Source organism: Sesamum indicum, linkage group LG3 (genome assembly GCF_000512975.1).
Source record: "Sesamum indicum cultivar Zhongzhi No. 13 linkage group LG3, S_indicum_v1.0, whole genome shotgun sequence".
NCBI classification, from domain to species: Eukaryota; Viridiplantae; Streptophyta; class Magnoliopsida; order Lamiales; family Pedaliaceae; genus Sesamum; species Sesamum indicum.
The window spans coordinates 9,622,842-9,639,460 of record NC_026147.1 but is presented as its reverse complement, the minus strand read 5'-3'; the positions used below and the strand labels follow the sequence as shown (position 1 = coordinate 9,639,460).

The 16,619-nt window shown below is 35.2% G+C and overlaps 3 protein-coding genes across 6 annotated transcripts in view; 1 reads left to right on the top strand and 2 right to left on the bottom strand.

Moving 5' to 3' along the window:
• The window catches only part of LOC105157886 (probable ubiquitin-conjugating enzyme E2 33), a 4,468-nt gene extending 1,959 nt beyond the window's left edge, over window positions 1-2,509 (bottom strand). Inside the window, exons 1-3 of the mRNA XM_011074401.2 lie at window positions 2,319-2,509; window positions 1,193-1,318; window positions 725-779 (exon numbers count right to left, since the gene is read on the bottom strand). Of these exons, the coding sequence (XP_011072703.1) occupies window positions 725-779; window positions 1,193-1,249 (112 nt within the window). The 5' untranslated portion in view covers window positions 1,250-1,318; window positions 2,319-2,509. The remainder of the gene's footprint in view (window positions 1-724; window positions 780-1,192; window positions 1,319-2,318) is intronic.
• Window positions 4,007-11,471, bottom strand: LOC105157885 (pumilio homolog 23). 4 transcript variants are annotated; one of them, XR_002286794.1, is made up of 12 exons: window positions 11,346-11,471; window positions 10,637-10,916; window positions 10,175-10,538; window positions 9,602-9,901; window positions 9,124-9,291; window positions 8,620-8,763; window positions 8,067-8,186; window positions 7,608-7,793; window positions 6,990-7,138; window positions 6,288-6,470; window positions 4,431-5,425; window positions 4,007-4,312 (listed from the first exon to the last, which is right to left on the bottom strand). XR_002286794.1 is itself a non-coding variant. In XM_011074392.2 (12 exons), exons 3-12 carry the CDS (start codon window positions 10,768-10,770, stop codon window positions 4,927-4,929), a joined length of 2,247 nt encoding a protein of 748 aa, XP_011072694.1. In that variant the 5' UTR covers window positions 10,771-10,788; window positions 10,896-10,916; window positions 11,346-11,442; the 3' UTR covers window positions 4,007-4,926. The 4 variants fall into 4 exon arrangements, 3 of the variants coding, with proteins under 3 accessions (XP_011072694.1, XP_011072692.1, XP_011072693.1); XM_011074392.2 differs by having other exon boundaries at window positions 4,007-5,425; window positions 10,637-10,788; window positions 10,896-10,916; window positions 11,346-11,442; XM_011074390.2 differs by having other exon boundaries at window positions 4,007-5,425.
• The window catches only part of LOC105157884 (pectinesterase-like), a 3,610-nt gene continuing 1,387 nt past the window's right edge, over window positions 14,397-16,619 (top strand). Inside the window, exons 1-2 of the mRNA XM_011074389.2 lie at window positions 14,397-14,930; window positions 15,013-15,520. Coding sequence (XP_011072691.1) covers window positions 14,436-14,930; window positions 15,013-15,520 — 1,003 coding nt within the window. The 5' untranslated portion in view covers window positions 14,397-14,435. The remainder of the gene's footprint in view (window positions 14,931-15,012; window positions 15,521-16,619) is intronic.

Below are 16,619 nucleotides of genomic sequence, written 5' to 3'. Positions count from 1 at the left end.
GAAAAATCACAAGACATTAAAATTATAACAAAAACAGTTAAAATCAGTCACAATAGTCAATGACTTTAGAGGCACGATCAAGAAGTACTAGAGTGTGAACATGGCCTATTTGCAAATCCAACAGGATTCATGCCGAGAAGTTCACAATGAGGGGTTCAAGAAGATAACATGATATGCACTTATATAACCTCCACCATCTTGAAGAGGTTGTACAAGATATAGAAGATCATATATCCACAGAACCAAACTTGACATGTAAACTGTTTCTCTTCTTTCTCTGTGTACGGTTGGCCCATAATTTTCTAAAGACAACGCAACTTCAAGGTTCAATCAGATCTATGTTTAACATCAACCTCCATATAAAGTACGACGATTATATGTTAGATATAAAGATCACAGGTGGAAAATAAAGTCCCAACACTGAGAACAATGTGCAGGACAATAGAGACGGAATACCATTAGCCAATACTATGGTTAACTAAGGAAATGATACAGGACACAAACACTTCTCAATAGATGTAATCAGAACAATGTAGTCAAATGAAGCAGAAAAAACCAATAGAAAAGCAAGCAATGAGAATGAACATGAAAGTAGAAAATGTTAATGGACTTGTACGTAACAAATCCTGAAATGAATAAGCAGGTCCCCATGTTTATCTCTATATGCAATTGTATTCAGGAACGGGCATGGCCTGAAAAAGAAAAAGAAAAGGATGCAACTTACGCCACTCAAGGATGTCGTTTGGCAGAGGGCGTGCCACCACGTTGGAAACAGGTTCCTAAATATGAATAACAGAAACTATGAGCAAAAACAGATGGAGCTAAATGATAAACAATAGCCATCAGGCCCAAACCCACAATCAAAACCATGGAAAAAAGTAACAAACAATCTGGCATTTAATGGGTGTCAGTGATTCACAGACTCAACATCACGCTTTAGGCTAAATCCTATGTGAAAACCTCACTTCATTCAGAAAATTTCAGGAATTATTGCCGATTATTAGTGCTCAGGTTCTGAATTTCAAACAACTAATAATCAGAAATCAAACTAGAAAGTAATTCCACCGTACCCCAAGAGCTCTAATAGTTTCAGAATTTCAATATAATAGTGATGAAGTTCACCAGGAAAATTACATGTATTATTACTATGCATAAGCTTTCTGAAGATTTCGGGAAATAAAAGATGACTTACTTTACAGAGTGCTCTATATTCCTTTTGGAGGCGCTTCACACATGCTTTTTCAGCCATTTTTACAAGTAAACCAACAATCCAAGAGATAGAACCACAGCAGATACTTATCCACTAACGGGATGTTCCCTGCACAGAAAGTTGTTTTTAATTTGAAGATAAATATTCTACAATGGACATATACAGCTCTTCTTCACCAGATATGCCATCATATATGTCTGCAATTCTCCATGTCAACAAGAAGAATACCACTAAAATTAAAATCTTAGCTTTAGCATTTCTTTTCTAAAATAAGTGGAAACTAGGACAGACTGTACGTGTAGCACAAACTGATTACTGGATTCAGGCCTTATGCACTAAGATGAAGTAACTCAATTTGCTGTCACCTAATCATGTAGGTGTAAGTTAAATCAAACACCACTACACCAAGCTCACTGTTCACCAGCTGAAACTAGTTCCAGCGTACATATTTGCAATTTCCAACAGTGAAAGCATCATGTGTTTTTATTCTAGTCTTAAAACATACACCAATGGTAATTCTCCAGATTCCAGAAGCATCCACCTTGTGCTCTTACAATTACTTAGACAACTAATAACTGACAAATCAAATAAAGAAATTGATTTCCTTCATAGCCTCATCAATATTGCTAATTACTTAACTAATTAATTCTTCACAGCATTGCTACACAAAAAACCAGCTATTATAGAGAAATAGTCTATGCATAAGAACTCTACAGAATAAGGTTCCTGACACTATGAACAAGGCAACATCCCATTATCTCATCTCCACATTACAACGATAATTAAGCCAACGAATAATCAGCCAATAGTTAGTATGTGAAAAACTTTCCTAAATTCCAATTAACAGAACCACAAAAATCTAAGTTTTCTTGTATGTTCTCTGCTAATTAATAGCATAATAAAAACATAAGAAAGAAAGAAAAAGGAGGGGAAAAATGACATCTCCCAATTCAATCTAACCCCAAAAGAGAAAAGCAAATTATCAATCAAACCCCACAAATTAGGCAAACCCACACATTCGCAATACTCAACAACAACTGAGAAATAAACAAAAACAATAACACTAAAAACCAACATAAAAATGCACATTCATATACTACGCGCATACAGAGATTGAAAAAGCCAAATCAAACGCGCTGTCGACTAGAAATCATGAGCGAATTCCCCAGCAACAAAACTTGATCTACGATAATATCAGTACAAATAATTCTGGGAATTTAAATTGTTGCAGTATAATGATTCAACAAACGAAGAAGCGTTGAATTTGGGAGGCAACAGAAAAAAAATTAGGGGTTAAATTATAATTTCTTCCCCTATTCGGAGTGGTTATAACACAACGCGTGGATCTTGAACAGGCTGTGAGAAGACAAAATCAACCCTAGGATATTGATAAAGATTCATACATGTAGGGGCAGACATGGAATTTGAATCCCTTAATTAGGAGATCGAAATTAATAGTTTCATTGGGCTAAAATTATGCATAGACCCCTTGAGTTTAGTTTATTGTTTGATACGGTCCTCTATACTTTTATTTCTGATCTATTTACTTTTACCTTTTTGCACTTTTAAGATGGATGATTTTTTCTTTCTTTCTATTTTTTTTTTTTTTTTGGAAGTGGTGAGTATAGAATTACGTACATTTAAATAATTAATTAATACATCATATTTAATACATATATTTAAAAATAATAAAATAAATTGTAATAAATTCATGTAACGTAAAACAAATATCCACATATATAACAAAAAACGAACACATAATTTCAAACTTATTAATAGATTCTCAACTTTAACCTATAGTGTAAGACTTCATTTATAAGATGAATGAATTTGATAATAAGATAGTTCATTAATCCATATTTATCTTTTGAAATATAGGTATTGCTTTCTTACTCAATAAATATTAAGGTAAATAATAATGATTTTTTTTCTAAAATTTATCACAATTATAAGTACCTCTCATTATTTAAATTATAAATACTCCTCAAATTAATAATCATCTAACAAATTCCCTACTCCTCAATATTTTTGTTAAATGACCGTTAATTTTAGGAGGTACTTGTAATTTTTCAAACAATAAAATAATATTTATTATGACCAATTTTAAGGGAGTCAGTTGTAATTTATTCTAAAATATCATTATTTCACTATATTATTGACTTAACTAAACCTCAACTACACAGTTTTATACCAAAAAACTTTATCAAACTAATAATACATGTACAGAATCAGGAACGAATCAAATTTTATATGTGCATCTTCAATTGTATTCGACACACTCAATAATCAAATGTAGTAGTCCACGTCCAAAAGGTATACAACTTGTTGGGCAATTAGTTTGGATATTTCAATCAATATACACCTAATTTGGAATTGTGGATTCTCTCGACTGTACGTACGCATCTTGAAATTCAAAGCTGTGAGCTGTATTGAAGTACATATGATGGCAATGATCCCAAAAAACAAAAGTATATATGCTAAGGACATAGTCATCAGAAGCATCTGGAACAAGAAACTGATGCTTGTACGAGAAACATGTCGTTCATGACATCCAACTAAATTTGAATAGCAGCACAATGCACATTGTAACAAGACAAACCAAAGCCAACTAGTAAAGATCCAATGTTGTGATTCAAGCAGATTAAGAACAAATATTAACGCCAGTTTTTCCCCTTTTGAATCATATAAAATTCCTGATATGCAGAGCTTAGACAGTATTAAAATATGATCACGTGCCGATTCACATGACCACACTGAAACTGGAACCACTAATCTGGAATTCAGACTTGTAACATGTCACAGTCAAAGTAGTATCACATGATCCAACTTGCATAGGATTCCAACAAGACTTTTACAAAAAATACATAGATATATAAATCCCATCACAAGGGCTTAATCACATTCAAATCTCATTACAAAAGTTCGCTCTATCATTTTACCAGACCATCAATGGTTCAAAGCATTAGTACTCAATAAACACATTGTGTTCTCATACTACAATCAGTTATGAAATCCCACCTCAGTCTGATGGCCTCTTTGCTTCTGGCATTGGTGCTCGTTTTGCAGTGCGACATGCAAGGTGCACAAGCGACACGACTCCTCCTGGCAAAAACGCGAACACCCACCACAAATATGGCACCATCTTCACAATCTTTCAAGGGTTTGCATGTGAAAGAGAAGAGTCCATACAAGAAGGAGAAATCAAGCTTTAGAAGAGTACCTCCAAGCAGATCGAATCCGACCCAGAACAAGTAACTCCTAACTCCAAAAAGTTCAAGCATTTCCTCCTTAAGAAGTTTCACTCAGATATCATGTTCTTGTGCCAGGTCCAAGCCTCCGTAGGAAGACTGTAGAAAGCATTAATTGCCAATGGAGACCACCTGCAGTGCAATCATTTCATTTCGCAAGGATATGGTTCTGCATTGTATTAGAGTTTATCCCTTTTCTCTAGGACAGGACCACTTGTTCTTCTAAGAAGGTCTGCAATTTTGCTGTAGTCACATTTTGTTATTCTATGTAATTTCTAGCTTACACATGTGAATACAAGAGCTTTCTGATCATCATATAGCATCCCCCTCTGATTTCATTTCATCAAAGCTTCATGCATGGAATAATTGCACACCGATAAAAGTTAGAATACAATTCAAAGGAGAAAAGAAAGAAAGAAAGGAAGAGTGTGAGAACTATCTACAGCAGTCGCAATATGTAGCTTTCAGTTAATCACTAATCCCAGCTTTCAACTTCTTGTCCAAAGAATTTGACAAGCCATCTTTTCTGCGCCGTTTTTTCTCATTCTTAATACTTGACGATTTGTCACCATGAAGAGTTTCTCCATCATTATTATTCTTACTAGAGATGCTCGTTTTTTCTACTTTATGCCTTTTGCTTTTGCTTTGGAAAGAATCATATCCAACATCTCTGGGAAACTCTCTGCCTTCAGGGACCTGCTTATTGCCTGTTTTTTTTGGTCCACCAGAACCCTGGTGAGCCAAAAATGGAGAACCAGACTTGGACGAATAACCAGTAGAAAGGCGAGCATCAATCTCTTTTCTCATGCCCTTCAGCTTTTCCATAGATTTGTGATGAGTATCTGAAAGAAAGTTTTCACTTCGAGATGATTTTGTGTCCATTGGTCCAAATGCTGCATAGAATTCTTTGTAAGCAGATTCTTTAGAAGTTTGTCTCGATCTCCAGTGATCTGGTCGTTTTGCAAAGCTATTATGACAAGAAAAGGAACAGTACAAGATTAGTTACTCCCAGTCAAGTAGAAATTGTGCAATGAAGCTCATGAGAGAACAAAAATATTAACAAAAGGGAAACAAAAAGGGTGCAAATATTTCATCTCAAATCACAAGAATCAAGGAATTTAAATGTATGAATATAATAAAATAGATATAGGAAGTTAAGCCATGTACTTTTGCAGCCAGCAAGTGAAGGAAGTGGGAAAAACCTCTTCCATAAGGCACAGAACACAATCCTAAGAAGAAATATCTAAAACATAATTACTAGTATTTTCATGGCAGATGACAAAGTGGCAGTGCATTCACAGTCCTCCATCCTAAATCCTAACAACTTGAACTCACTTCACCCTACGCCTGCTCCTCAACCTCCCTCACCAAAAAATCTCCTAACTTCCTAGAACATACCAATTTACAGCAGCTAGTAGTTTACACTACTTACATGCTAGCCCCAATTAGTATATACTAATGACCTTAAGAAATTCAAGCTATAGTTTCAGAGGCATCTGATGATGGCCTGCATGTCGAGGAAAATTCTGCAAGATGTCAAGAAATGCATATAGAGCACCACAGTTGTTTTTCTACTTTGAAATTTATTAGGTGTTTCCTTCAGAACAATTGGCTTCAGCCAGGACGCACATCCATCATTAATCCATATTACAAGAACTTTCGACTCAAAAGCACTACATTAAATGACATGCTATATTGAATTACATTCTTCATGTAATGTGAAAAATAACTTTAGTACATAATATCAATATAGTTCTTATCTTGACTTTGAAGAGGAAAAGTTGGGTGGTGGGAACAAATGCAATAGGAAAATTGACACATATGCTTACCTCTCAACATCAAGTTTCTTCAATAGGTAGGGGCCCTGTTTAGTCTTAGAAAGCTCTGTTTGGACGGGTAGTAGCTCTGATACAATTGTCTCTCTCAGGGACAAATTGCTCGCACTGAAGCACTTCTCAACAGTAAACGAACCAGAAGGGAGCACAGAGAGCTCTCCAAAATGTCCTCGAAGCCTTCAATTTTCAATGCGTACAGCAAAACAATTCCCATTAGAATTGTGTATAAGAGTGTGTGTAATCCCTTTTGGGATTACAAAAATGTCGAGAATCCAAATGGAAGTGACATTAATTGTTCTGTCCCTAAAAAAGACTCTAAAATGTAATGAGAAGGTCGAGATATAAAAGAATCACAGTATAAACCCACACAATTATACCAATAGTCATGCCACAGTTAATGCCACATCAGACCGAAGTTCTCTATAACCTTATGTATATACTACTTTAGGATCATCTTAAAACTTTCAGATTCAAAGAGATTGCTTTGATAGCCATATTAAATGTAACTCTAATAGAGAAGCTGCTGTTATATATATGGATATATATATATATATATCCATAATTCATATGAATAAATTTTACATAGTTACAGGACTATGGAAAAAACAGATTAAAGAACTGAGATTTGAGAAAAGCCTCAAGATTAGAAAAGATATTTTAGGATAAGGAGGAAAATAAGGTAGCTTCTCATCATACTTGCTAACTAACTTGCGCTTTTGCTTAGCTGAAGCATTTGAAGTGAGGAAGGCCTCAATAACCCGGACACCAGCAGGATCTTTTGATGCTTCAAGAATTTGATCTTCTTCTAAGGATGTGATGCTGGTAATATATGCTTGTATGAATTCCTATAGTACAGAAAACAGTTACAGGTGTTACCAATTGAAACTCATACTATTGATAACCAAAGAGATTAAAAAACAGCAAGGAGGAAATTCAAAGCCCTCTATTTTGTACAAGATTTCATGCTATTAGACGCCAGAAATAAACAAAAGTTTCAACAATATTCTAAAAGGACACCTGCCACTAAAAGGACAAAAAAAGTCCGGATGTAAGAATTAGGTTTCAGAAAAAGTGAAGAGAAGACACAGTTCTTCAAATTAACTTATTAGGTTTCAGACAAAGTGAAGAGATACAGTTTTTTCAAATTAACTTATGTTACTTAACGCTAAATACATACGATTTTCTCTCTCTAAGTTGTGGGAGAGGCCGAGCAAACTTCTTTGTTTCCAGGATCAGTACTCTTACTTTAGAACATAATGCAAGTATCATAGTTCTGTGGAAATACAAAACCAAAATAAGAAGTAAACAACATACACTTGGAAATCTGAAAATGGATTGCAGCATTAAAGAACCCAAAACATGCATTTTAACACCACTCGGCCAATTCCAGTTGGCTTTATCAACAGCAGAGAAGTAATTGTCGAGAAATAATATCCGCGGAACAATGCATGCAGAAGGCTCATTTGTCAAACACACAGCATCAGCAAGGGCTTTACAACACTGCCACCAAAAACAATGGAGTCCTGGTCAACAAAGAAAGTATAAACAATAAGTAGAACAAAGTAAACCTAGTTTAATACCAAGAGGGGATGGGTGTAAGGAAAGGCATTAAAAGTAAACTACATAAAAGTTCTGTTTCACCACTTGTTCTGTCAAAGAAAAGTCTTAACATCGTGCTAACTTTAACAGGATCTGAAACATTCATTTGAACCTTAACAAAGACAGAATTTTAAAAGATAGAATATATATACATATCTCCAAAAGAAAAGGAACCTTTTGCTCATGGATCTCAAGCCTTTGACTTGCAGCAACCAGAGCTGCAACAACTCCAGACCTTCCCAGTTCAACCAGACTCTTTAATCTAGAACCCAGTTCCTCGTAAATCAACTTTATCTGGAATGAAAAACATGAATTAGATAACAATCACAAAATTTAAAATTGCCAAACAACAGATTCTTTTGCAAGCCACAATAACTAAGCAAAGAATTGATAAGCCATTCGTTTTATATAAATCAGTAGAATACCTGCTACAAATGTTATGAGTAGCGTTGCTGGAGAGAAGTTTATATATACATCATAGGACCACCATATTGTTACAAAGTCTTCTTAAAAAACTTTTTCACCCATTGTGTCTTACAGTGACATATACCAATGAACAATATTCCTAATTTGTACATCTTGCAGAATTTAACAACACTATTCAATATTTAGCCAAAAGATGCCACAGTGACTAAGTTATGATGAAATTGACTATGCACTTGATCAAATTAGAACTACATTGCAAGCATGAATTGCCAAACAAATCTTGAATGATCGCTGGACATACATGCTCTTGATTTCTTGCATGAGATATCAATGCTTGCACAACGAAATTTGCAGAAGGATGTGACGACATCCTAAACAAAGAATTGTTGAACACTTTTGTGAATATTTCATTATATAAGGTATCAGGAGCCACTGCCAAGATGACCTGCGAAAAAGGAAATGAAGGTCAAAATATGAAGGTTAATAGTAAACAGCAATGTCCCACATATGATTGATTTACCACACCAATGAACTATAAATGGTTGAACATATACAGTCTGGATCATTTAATGTCTCCATGGAGTTGTTTCATGACATAGTTATCATACTAGATTTGGGAGCATATGTTCCATCAAGTTAGATCTTGCTTCAGGGTAGTATACCTCTCAGTAAATATCGAAAAATAGTAAAATTTAGACCCTAAAATATCATAGGACGGAAACTCCCGTTGCAATGATGAGAAATGGGAATTCATAAGTATACTATGATACAAAATGCAGAAAGATTAGCTTTGTTAAAATCTCACCTCCATTAAGTGACTGTATGCATTTTCTTCTACCAAACGCAGAATTTTTTTCCCTGCTGTAACTTCTAAGAAGTTTCCTTCTAAGGCATTGTCTGTATGGCATCCAAGGAGAAGCGGAACTAAGCGGAACAACTCCTCCTCTTTTCCAGCTAATAATTTCAAAGCAGTCTGTCATCGAAAAGATATAATTCATCACAGGTAAGACACATTTCATCAAGTTCGATTTTAGAACTCAAGTTCATCGGGGAGATCCATTGGTTTGTTTAAATTACATGTAGGTGGGGTATCTGTGGGTGCTATTGTACCAAAGCAATACATATTATTGAATTACTTAATGTTCATTAACATTAAAGATAAGGTAACTCATTTAAAAACGGATAAAATTAGTGTAGTATATTGAATCAGTGGGATGCATCACAAAGTCATACAATATGAAATCTGTTGCAGTTCAAAAAGTTAAAAAGATAGCAAAACCTGCCTGCAGAACCAAACTACTGTACTGATTTACTTGTAGGATTGCAATGTCTGCCCTCGAAGGGTTTAACATCTCTGATATGAGAAACTTTAGTTGATCTGGAAACGGCGGGTTCTGTTGTGATTCATGACCATCTAACTGAGTTGATCTCAAATTCAAGCGTTCTGCCAGTACTACTGATGGCTTTATGCTATGAAACTCTGATGAGTCAACTGGATCTCCTTTACAAAGACAAAGAAGTCTCCGCAAGACATGGGATCCATAACAGTTGCACATAATATCAACAGGATTGACCACAATTGCCTAGCAAAAAAGGAAGTAGGGGAGAAACAATTTAGTATGACGGTTGCAAATGCTACCCACATGCTTTAAAGTACATACTACAAAGTGCATCACAAGGAAATTATCATCATTGTCAGCAGATAAAGCTTCTTTTTAATACAATAGATTTCTACATAACAGAAGTAAAGTAAACCCAGTGAGAAATTCAAGTAATGCCTTTCAGCAATTGGGGTGCAGACTTCGATATTGCCAGCTTGAGTCACGCAAGTACTATTAGGATCAAGCAGCAGATACCTGGCACAAAGTAGATAGTGTCTCTTCAATGAGAGAGTGATTCTCATCATCCTCAAGGTGCCTGGCCAACGACTTCAGGGCCGTTTCAGCTACATGGGAACCAGACCTATCCATAGAAATACGACAAAAGTTCTTTGCACATCCTCTGAGAAACGCACAAAGATGCTCCACAGAACAGCCTTCAAGGAGAGTTTGCATAGTATGGCTGATAATATAATCAGTTGCAAGTTCTACTTCTTTCCCTCTGGCTTCTTCCAATGCATTGCCACATATAACAGATCGCTCCTCCAGGTCAATCTCAGCTCCTTCTATCACATTTGATATCTCCGAAAAGTATTTAGCAGTCTCTGGGTCAACCTGCTTTCTATAATCAAAACAATTCCAAGAATGCATTTACATGGAGCACATGCATGATGACATAATTCATGTAACACAGAAGTAAAGCCACAATCAAGAAAAAACCTGACATATGATGCCTGAGGTACAGAGGATGTCTTGTCCTTTGCAAATTTTTTAGGTACACCACCACCTGATTGGTTTTCAGTAGAAGCACCTCCATGAAACCCTGCATTTTTCTTACTTCCTTTCCTGCCCATTCTCCTATGTTTCCTAACCTTATCAATAGAAGACGTGCCTTCGTCAGCCATCAAGCTGTCCTCAGATAAATTACGGGATTTATGTTTTCTCAATTGCAACGCTTTCAAACCAATAGAAACCATACCAATATTCCCGAAACACAGTCCTATACCATGCATAAAACTATAATTAGATAAACCCAAATCACCAAATTTCAAATAACGTTACTATTCTAAAAGGAAACAAAGCCACACTAACAATATTCTTTCTGCAGTGTTTTCAGCACACTCAGTGATGATAAAAACATTAAGTAAAAAACCAAAAGAATAACAACATCCTCCCAGAAAAGCCATCCAAAATTACTCGACCTCGCAATACTTGAGCATATTAAAAGTTCGAACTCTCTAATCCGTTCATAACAATAATTCAAACTCCATAGCTCTTTCAAACATAAATGAAACGGCAAACTCATTTACCACAAGCATAGAGCAGTAGATATACAGAGCATGAACATAAGAATGTAAAAGCAAAACGAAGAAATTCCAAAATTTAAGTTAAATTCAATCCATAGCTATGAAAATCACAGTAGACGAACCTAAAAGCTGAAAAGGGTGCAAACTGCAGGGAGAGCTCCGAGAAAACTTCTGCTGCTGCGAACGTGAAAGTTTGAACGAGTTAAGGAGAAAGGGAGCCAGCGGCTACGTTTCTCTGCCCTTTCCCTCTGTGTCTTTCCCATACCGGCCCAACTACACTGGAAGCCCAATTATCCAGCCCAAGTTACAGTAACCATGACCTTCAGTCCACTTCAAATCACGCCCAGGAAAAAGCACTTGAGCCCAAATTGAGGTAACTAACGTCCTGCCTAAAATTAAACGTATGTGGGCTTACCATTGGGTGGTTATTTATGTCAACAAATTTTAGCAATGCTCTTTTTTGGGGTTTTTTCTTTCTGCTAGGAAATATGTAATATAAATTAGGATAATTCGCAACAAAGTTTTTTAAAATTTGGTATAATTATTAATAATTTTTTATAATTCAAAAAATTATAAATATTTTTTACTGATAATTGATAAAATTATGTAATTTTTGAACGGATATTTAGAATTATTAATTTTGTCCTTGTTGTAAATTCTTTTTTATCAGAGCTTTCCATTTAATTTTACACCTCAACAAAGAGCCACCACTAGTTATTAAAAAAAAAAATAACAGTAATAATAATATTAATGATAGGGATATATAATAATAAACCCTTCATCAATCAATCAATATTAAAAAAAAAAAGAATGTGTGATTTTATCACGTTGGCTACAATCAATCAATCATGCAAGTATCATATATATGATAGACAACACATGGTTTAGGGTATGAAAGCAACCAGACAACCATAATCTGTGGCAACCAACCATAACTTTATCTACCATACTTATATAATTCAACCATATATATCTACTAATGCATTCCTCATCTCTTCAATAAAACCCATGTGCATCTCAATCCCCTATTTGTCTAATTAATTCTGTGGTTAGGTAATGTGAGAGACAGAACTAAGACTGATGTTAATTGTAGTGATTAGAAAAGTTGAGAGGTGCGGGGCGGGGGATATGTTCCTTAATTGGACCCAAGCTATCAATTAAGACATGTAGTAAATGGATGGATGCCATCTCTATGCTAGACATGTTAGTATCTTTTGTGTAAGGACAATAACACCAAAATAAAAGTGTCTTTTGTTGGTAACTTTTTTGTCTTTTTATATTCTATACTTGCCTTAGGAAGGGTGTTTTTTTCTTGCAAGAAGGAAACGTGAAAAACAAGGGCAAGGAAATGGAAGTAGATCTATCCTATGTTACTCACAAGTAAGAAGCCCATCCTCTTATCTATATACTATTTTACTTTGCTTGCAATGATGAAAAGAAAGGAAAAAGCGTTTTGGCGCTTTATTACTTTTGTGTTTTATTTTATTACAGAATACCACGCTTTTCCCCAAAAGAATAAATGAGCTTCGCTTTATTGCTGGCCATATATATGATATAACTAATATTTATGTTGCCCAAATTGCAATTAATATAAACTACTGTGACGCGTGATTGGTGGAATAAACCCTCCATCCAGAAACACCCCTCTATTGAGGGTAAAAACAGAAGAAAAGTCAAAATTCATCAAGATCAAATTATATATAAATGCTTAGTAGTTAATTTATGCTTACACCTACCACTGCATGTGAGGCCTCACTAAAAGAATATGAAAAAAATTTAATATTACTACCTTCAAAAATAATTTGGCAGCTTCATCTCAAATTTAAAATTTCAAAAAGAATATTTTAATTCATCAGAGAATATCTTTTGATCGATTAGACCAAGTTGAAATAATTAATTATCCAAATTATTTAATTAAAGGAAAATCACAAAGACAAGTATAAATGCTCACCTAATTAAGCAATTAACCATGTTAATTCCATTTTATTTCTTTTTCAATTTCGATTAAATTAGAATAAAGTTTTAAATGATTCTCAACTTTTTTCGATCTTTATTAATTATGTGCACCTCTTAATAATTTGTATTTCCTAAATAAAAGTTAAGGAAAGTATCCAATTGGTTGATGTGGGGAGCCCACAATTTTCTAATTATTCTACTACTAATTACTGTTAATCAAAAATAATTATGTTCTCCCTAGACTCAAACTCATAATTTCTAATTCAGTATTTTCTGGAAAAAGTTGAATAATAACAGTCATGAATGCCTTTAGTTAATTAATTAATCCAGTCAAATATAATTAAAGGCACCATTAATTATATTATTGAGAACTCTCAATTTGAATAAATAGCTAGGGTTTGACTATATCTAATTAAATAAATCACATTAGTTGCAAGTGGGTTATATTTGTGATTAATGAATTGGAATAAATCATTTTTTTTAACTATATACTAATTATACGATAAATATATTACACCTGTTACATGATTAGTTCAAATTTAATCTTATATTATTTGAGCTGGAGTTTTACTTGAAGTAGTTGGGCTATGGCCGCTGCAGGAGGTAAACGTGGGTGCGGATTACAGAACAAAAACAGCTAGCCATGTGACCAATTATTAGGAAATCCAATATTACAAATTTTCTAAAGATATACCCACTTCATATATACAAGGTAATATTAATAATTAATTTGGAAAACATTAAATTAGTGATCACATGCTCGATCGATAACCGACAGCAAAACAAGACATTCTGTTACATGCCCAAAACACAAATTGCAACATCTGGGATTTTGCTTTTTCCACATTATATATACATCAGGAGAATATTAATTGTAAGGAGAGTGGGGTCCATGGGGCTGCTGGAAAAAAGGGTCACGAGAGAAAAAGAAAAAAAAGAAATTATTCAGATAATGTTTGATTGAAATAATAATTACAAAATAAGCGTAATATATTTATTATGTTATTAATTATTTTTTTTAAATTCTATATCAATTTAATAATAAATATATTATATTTATTATATAATTGATTTAACAAATTTAACGAAAGTAATTAGAATTTTTTAGAGAAAGAAAAAGTAACTGCACGGCTAGCACACGTGGTATTCATAATTTCATGCAACTTAATACTACCACAGTAAATCTATCCACAAAGTCTATATATATCCATTCCCAACCAATCCTCTATAATATCCCACCCTCAAATTAAGCGAAAATGTCCCGCAATTTACCTCTTTTCGCTTCGGTACTACTCGTGGCGGCAATCGTCGTAGTCGCCGGAGTTAAGTTAGAGAAAGATAGCTCCGACGACCACAGTTCCACCATCAAAATCTCACCGGCTCACGCCATTGCTCTATCTTCATGCAGCAGCACCTTGTACCCTGAACTCTGCTATTCAGCCATTGCTGATTCTCTCAGCGACAACAAGAAAGTGACGTCCAAGAAAGACGTCATCATTTTGTCGTTGAACGTCACCATTTCATCCGTGCAGCGGAACTACTTCGCCATAGAGAAGTTGCTTTATGCAGGGAAGAGTAACTTGACGGAACGGGAGAAGACGGCATTGCACGACTGCTTGGAGACCATCGATGAGACCTTGGATGAGCTTCACACCGCCGTTAAGGATTTGAAAGAGTACCCGTTGAAGAAGTCGATTAGGGAGCACGCCGACGACCTCAAAACCCTACTCTCCTCCGCCATTACCAATCAGGTGAAGAAAACTAATTAAAACTAGCTAGTCTGAAATTAGGTTAATTAATGATAATTAGGGCTAATTTTTTGTTAATTTGTAGGAGACCTGTCTCGACGGCTTCTCGTACGGTAAAAGCGACAAGCATGTGAGAGAAGTGCTCGTCGGAGGTCAGGTTCTGCGGGTGGAGAAGCTTTGCAGCAACTCCCTCGCCATGCTCACCAACATGACCGACACGGATATGGAGAACGAGAGGAAACTGAACGGCGGAAGGAAGCTGGTGGCGGCGGAGGACGGGAGCGGGTGGCCGGAGTGGTTGTCAGCTGGTGACAGGAGGCTGCTGCAGTCCTCATCCGTGAGGCCGGACGTGGTGGTGGCAGCGGATGGGAGCGGAAACTACAGGACGGTGGGGGCGGCGGTGGCGGCGGCGCCGGAGAGGAGTAGCAGGCGATACGTGATAAGGATTAAGGCTGGAGTGTACAGAGAGAACGTGGAGGTGCCGAAAAAGAAAACGAACATAATGTTCATGGGAGATGGGAGGAGCAATACCATTATCACCGGAAGCACGAATGTACGGGACGGAAGCACCACCTTCAACTCTGCTACAGTTGGTGAGTTAATTACTTTTTCCTACATTCTCCAATTTTCTTCTTCAATATATAATTTCTCGGATATTATTATTCATGCATTAATGCACCACTTTCTCCTATTTTACCATTTAATGATGTTGTTTCTAGGTGGGGTATAATAAATATCACTTTAGATCTCGTGTAAATATATGAGTAGTGTAGATGTATTAGTAGTCATTTCTATATTTCCCTAATAAACTTCAAAATAATGGTCCCAGAAAAATGCTTTTTTTTTTTTAATCTAAAATAGAAAACCTTTTGTTGTAAAAGTAGTCTTATATACAGCACATTTTAGATATATCTATATAAACAATATAGATGTAATTAAAAGGAAATATGGAGTCGTTAGTTGGCATCTTATTTGTCTGATGAGGCCCGATTATTTTTTGGAAGATTCTAATTTGAATTTAATTTAGTTAAAATTTAAATCAATTATATAGTAAAAAAAATGAATCAATTACGTGATAAATATATTATACTTGTTATGTGATATGCTTGGGTAAAAGTTATCCTTATTTCTTACATGTACGCACGAAAGAAGAAACGATTCGTTTCCAAATTGAACCAACTCTTGTGTTTGTCCCTTAGTATCGGAGGTTCCATGAATTAAAGTGAGGTAGCAAGTGGGTTGCGTTTCCAGGTCATTGGGTGTCTATTACTTTGTTTTTGTGCTTTAGCAGCCCGGGCGTGTTTGATAGGGGCAGGGGGTCACTTATACTTGACGTTTACCAATCAATATTTGTCTTCCATTTGTTCCTGTCCTTATGTATATCCTATCTTTGTCTTGAGATAGACATTTAGGCTAGCACACAACTACTGTACCCACTTTCTTACACGAAATATCTGAACTAAATAGAGCAAATTGGATTTTTCGTATTTTTTCTTACTAGTATAATATATTAGAGATGCTAACGGGTCCATCTCAAATTGATTCGAAATAATGTAAATAAGAAGAGTCGGAAAAGATTCGAAATGGGTGGAATTTTATATGCATGAGTTTGAATATTATTTGATAAAGTTGATTAAGTCGTTTTGAATTAAAAATTCCTCATTTGGATATATGCTTATAAGGTTTTTCCAT

Bases quoted from the DNA above. Each gene is read 5' to 3' on its own strand.
- LOC105157885 (XM_011074390.2), bottom strand. From the start codon at position 10,893: ATGGTTTCTATTGGTTTGAAAGCGTTGCAATTGAGAAAACATAAATCC. The intron at 7,139-7,607 runs GTATGTTGTTTA...TCTGTACTATAG, and splicing joins CCATTTTCAGATTTCCAAGT to GAATTCATACAAGCATATAT. The intron at 6,471-6,989 runs GTATGATGAGAA...TGAAAATTGAAG, and splicing joins AAGCGCAAGTTAGTTAGCAA to GCTTCGAGGACATTTTGGAG.